This window comes from Opisthorchis viverrini, assembly GCF_000715545.1.
Source record: "Opisthorchis viverrini unplaced genomic scaffold opera_v5_70, whole genome shotgun sequence".
Taxonomy (NCBI): Eukaryota; Metazoa; Platyhelminthes; class Trematoda; order Opisthorchiida; family Opisthorchiidae; genus Opisthorchis; species Opisthorchis viverrini.
In genome coordinates, this window is record NW_008751726.1 from 1,030,343 (window position 1) to 1,035,105 (window position 4,763).

The window sequence follows — 4,763 nt, forward strand, 5'->3', positions numbered from 1 at the left end:
TGGTGGGAAGCCACAGGGATCAAGGATTTTATTGTCCCAAGAATTGGCGTACAAACGGATAAGATAGTGTCTTTGAAGTTACTCTGTCTACCCAGTTTGTGGAACTTTCAAAAGGGAATATTTCTTATCAACTGATGAGATTTTGGTGGCATGTGCGATAGTTTATCATGAAATGACTGTCCGTGTGTGAGTTTTCGCATCCAAGAACGATCACTTCATATTTCCTGCCATTTCACTGAACCTTACTAATTGTTAGCTCAATAGGTCCTCTGAATCCGTCCAAAGTGATATCGCTCTTCAGTATGCTTACTGTTAATCGGGAGTTTGGGTAAGTAGTAATTCAATCACACTTAGAATGTGATGAGACTGCCAGTGCACTGCAAAAGACTTCTTACTTCCACAGATTGTGAACTGAGAGCAATATCAGTTTTAGTTAGACTTCACACACTGTCTTCCAACCTATGTGACATCACTAAGACACGGAATCCTCAAAAACGCAGGACAAATATCAGTCAGTCATAATTTGGAGTAATCTGGTCTCTCTAGAAGTGAACTCATCAAGTGTGCTGAGTTCATCACATCGTCCGAGTCCGTACTACCGTTTCTAAAAGGATGGCTGGAAACCACCCGTAGATCAACATTAGCCCAATTTTGGCTAAATGTCCAAAACATACATTCTCTGATCCACTGATGATAGCACATCTTGTTGTGGTTGAATAAACTATAAGGTTGAATAAGCTGGTGTTGTTAATCCACCTTCCTTCAATCCGTATACTGTCATAGCAGGGGTATATCAGTTTATGTTTTTTTGGGAGGGGGAGCAACATTCTGTAACGAGACGTGGATTGGGAACAATGTAGGAAAGATGGACGAGACGACCAGGATTGTGTGAGGATGGATGAGTTGTGGAAGCCAAGACAGTGAGACAAAGGCTAAAAAGTTGAAGCTGAACAGTCCTGAAACGACGTTTTGAAGAAAACTGATGTGAGCAGCCTTGCGAAAAATTTCCATTTGGATGTTGCTCCTTTTATGCATTAGCTAGAATTCACTTTGGAACACTATTTATGGTATCCGATGTTTATAGCGGACTTTATAAATTTAAACACGGTGTTGTTTATTGGTACCATCGTGATAAGGTTTTAATTAACTTCCACGTTTGATTCTATCGGCTTCAGTGGGACAGCAACTTAGCAGCGTCAAAGTTATCTCATAAGGTGGTTGTGTGAACCCCATCAGTGGCAGGAACATCAACGTTCGGTCGGTTTTGAGAAGCAGTCTACGACGTGTTAGGGGTGATATGTCATGCACTAAACAATATTAGTTGGGGCAACGCTAATTGCAAGTCATTTAAAACGGACAAATGTGGGCGGATTATTCTGCTGCTAAACACCCTTGGACAGCTATTAGGTTATTTTCACAATCCCATCATTTCAGAAGTAAGTTTGATATATGCGAAAACTGTGAGCGTCACACATGTTCGAATGTGATTCTAGCGAAGTTTGTAGTGTGCACGTTCAATTTCGGTTCATAATTTCCGCCCAGTATCCCGTCTGCTGTCTCACGTAGAAGTTTGGTTAACTAACGGTTAGACTATATCCGCGTGCTAAAACATGTATGCGAACGTGGAAAATCCCGAAATTGGGAACGAAACCGCATTCCTGTGGGTGTACCGGAGCCACTGGTATTCCGGCAACCAGAATGATGTGCTGCCACACACATTGGCTATACGTCATGGTTGCACATCCTGAATTCACAGATGATTCTTCGTTTCCAAGTTGATTAATTTACAAAGCACAGATACTCTGGGGCATCTCCTAAAATTTAGGTAGTAGCTGAACACCACCCAGCCACCTGTAAGTTGACATTTCCACTTTTATTGGGTTTGATTACCAGTTCGCCTATGTGCTACTCACACGATCTTACTGTCAAGTGATCTAAAACTGTCATAATTTCTGAGGATTCATAGCCAGTGATTTAGTCTATAACGGATATTTTATGCACTTTAAAAATCGAAGTTCTGGTGAAATTTCAGGATAAAATTGAGTTTAAATTGGCTCTAGTGTTTGAGTAAATAACTCGAACAGTCAAAGCTATAGAAATTGCTTTGGTAGTAGACATTAGCTAGCTTTTCGTTTAAGCATCAACGTGGAAAAATGCGAACGCAAGACCAAATGGTTTTAAAGATGTTCCAAGTCTCCCGAGAACTTGACTAACATAAATGCCACAGTTTTTTATTTGCAAGCAATCGGAAACCAGTTTCAGTATTTAACTTAAATGAAACATTTCATATTGAACTCCTTGATGATAAACAGTCAAAATGCACCATTGCCCTCTGAGGTTAAATACCAGTCTCAGGAGACACTGAAATTAGTGGGTGCATATACTTCGTGGCTGGGCTATAGGCCAGTCCATCTGTTTGAAATAAGCCTTGTTGAGTATGCTCCAGTTAGTCACATTCATTTACAATGGCTGTTTTAGGTCGCACACCACAAAAGGCAGCAAACAAACAAAGGTGCTGGGCAGACTTTAACAAGTATTCTCTAGACGTGGTCCGCGGTTAGACCTCAGAACCTTAGGTTGAGCACAACGCTACCTGATTCACCAAGAAATTGAAATTTTCTAATTTCAATGTTGTAGAAATTTGAGAGGCCTGGAGTTTACTACGGCCAGATTTATCATTTAGATGCAAGGAACCTGCTACATAACCACACGATACACTATTCCGGTATTTTATATGCAATCCAAAGTACTGGATTATAATCCCACAAAAATCTTTCATTCTAAAGGGGGATTGTTAAGATCCCTAAACGTTTCCATATGGTTTACACGTGTGGCAAGCGCCAACGGTTGGTTCCTCTCTATGACACGCTTTCTGTTTGCACATTTCAGTCATCTGCCGCAGCGCCCCATCTGCATGCTATCACTATAAATATATATCCCCGAAGAATCCTGGGAATATTTTCATGGTGCTACAGTAAGAAAAAATGAGTTATTATGTAAAAAAATAAAAGGAATGATGGACGCCGTCATTACCTTTGTGATGAGCAAGTCATTGAGCCCGGTGTACATTGTTATACCATCATATTTAGACAAGCTGATGGATTGCAGTAGGCTTCTGCACACTTTCCGCTTGATATGATTCTTTCTGGTCTGCGTAGGAGCTGAGACAATGTACACGTTGGAACATTCCACTACGTGATACACACCGTAGCTCTCCACTTATGTGCAAGACTTTATGAGCTTAACCACTGCTCATTAAGAAACTCGATTGGAGTCTGAATGTGTGTCTAACCCAGTCAGGAAGGTGAGCAAACATGCGAAGGAGGGCAGGCGGGTATGGCTCGAATGATCATATTGTGGGGCAATCTTTTGGTGACTGTGTTTTATTCACACCATCTAAAGTGCAATTTCAGCGTCTAACGACAGCAGTTGGGATTAAGCGCGTGCGTCCTTAAATGCGTTTCTATCAACCCGCTTCTGTAGTTACCCAAATTTAGTGTGGGATTTAGATTTTCTCTAGCCTGGCAGTCCAGACGGCCGACAAAGATATCGAATGCTAGCGTTTTCAAAGCGTTTAAAAGCTTTTCTGGTGAAAGCAGCACCTGCGGGTATATGGAAGTATCGCATTGTGCTCCACTATAGTACGGTCTTCACTTTTGTATGGCAGAAAACCATGAACAGTATGGTCTTTCTATACCTTGACACCTTGATCCATTTCATCTGCAGCTTCATCGGAGACTTATGTGCACACAATGGTCAGGCATACACCCGTATAGCCGAGTTCGTGGAAGGAACAATTGCGGAATCAAAGGCAGCTTGATTATTAGCCAGCTGCGTAGGTTGGGCCATTAATGTCGCACGTCCTGGGATCGCATTCCGAAACAATTGCCGTATTGGCTGTGGTTGACAAAGACCAAATGGAGAAAAGGCATATTCCGACAAATGCACTCCATTGCATACTAGTTTGTTTTTACAAAAACTCAAATGAATCTGCCGTTTATGATATTCACTTCAAATGGCCGACCAGATATAATCTCCGTGGGATGGTCTAATCTGGGAGGGAGACTGAGAATAAAATGAGAGGGGAAAATGGTGTATTTTGCTGACAGCCTTTCCTAATGATGGTATATCTAGAAGGAATACGATATGTATTGGAAGAAATAAATAAACCATTACGTCCTACACGAATGCACACTGCATATTTATTGATGTAACATCATGTACTTTCTGCACGAAAATGAATTTGGGTTTAGGTGTTCTTTGTCCTCCATATTCAATCATTTCTTGACGATATTAAGGGTGATTAGGTTTGTTAGGGTGACAGGAAACGCCACGTTAGCTGGTATACAAGGGCGTTTACAGGCTGCAATCTACTATAAAGTAAACCAAACAAATATCGTCGTGATAATTTATTGTTAGCAAGATAAACCGATTATTTGGTGAAAATATATACGTCACTGATATCTGATGCTTGGTGGCCTTACGAAGAGTCCCTGGTGAAATTCCGGTCGGATTGTACGAACTAGTTTTCTATAGAGGAGAATGTCGGTAGCTCAGGTAGCGTAGATGGTCGTTGGCTTGTTCGTTGAGCTGGGCAATTTGGTTGCAAACGTTTCATCACCAATCGAGGTGACATCATCAGTGCGTAGTTGTGCGTAGCGGTGGGTTGGTGGTTGTGCGTTCAGTAGTGTTACGTGTGTGTTGATATACGTGCTGGTAGCCGGGGATGACCTTTGACCGCGCTTAGTTATTCTGTCGGGCGG

General features: G+C 41.7%; 1 protein-coding gene across 1 annotated transcript in view; it reads right to left on the minus strand.

The window, feature by feature from the left end:
* Positions 1-4,553: 4,553 nt before the first annotated feature.
* The window catches only part of T265_04334 (hypothetical protein), a gene marked incomplete at both ends in the record, with an annotated part of 7,406 nt that continues 7,196 nt past the window's right edge, over positions 4,554-4,763 (minus strand). Inside the window, one exon of the mRNA XM_009169043.1 lies at positions 4,554-4,731. Coding sequence (XP_009167307.1) covers positions 4,554-4,731 — 178 coding nt within the window. The remainder of the gene's footprint in view (positions 4,732-4,763) is intronic.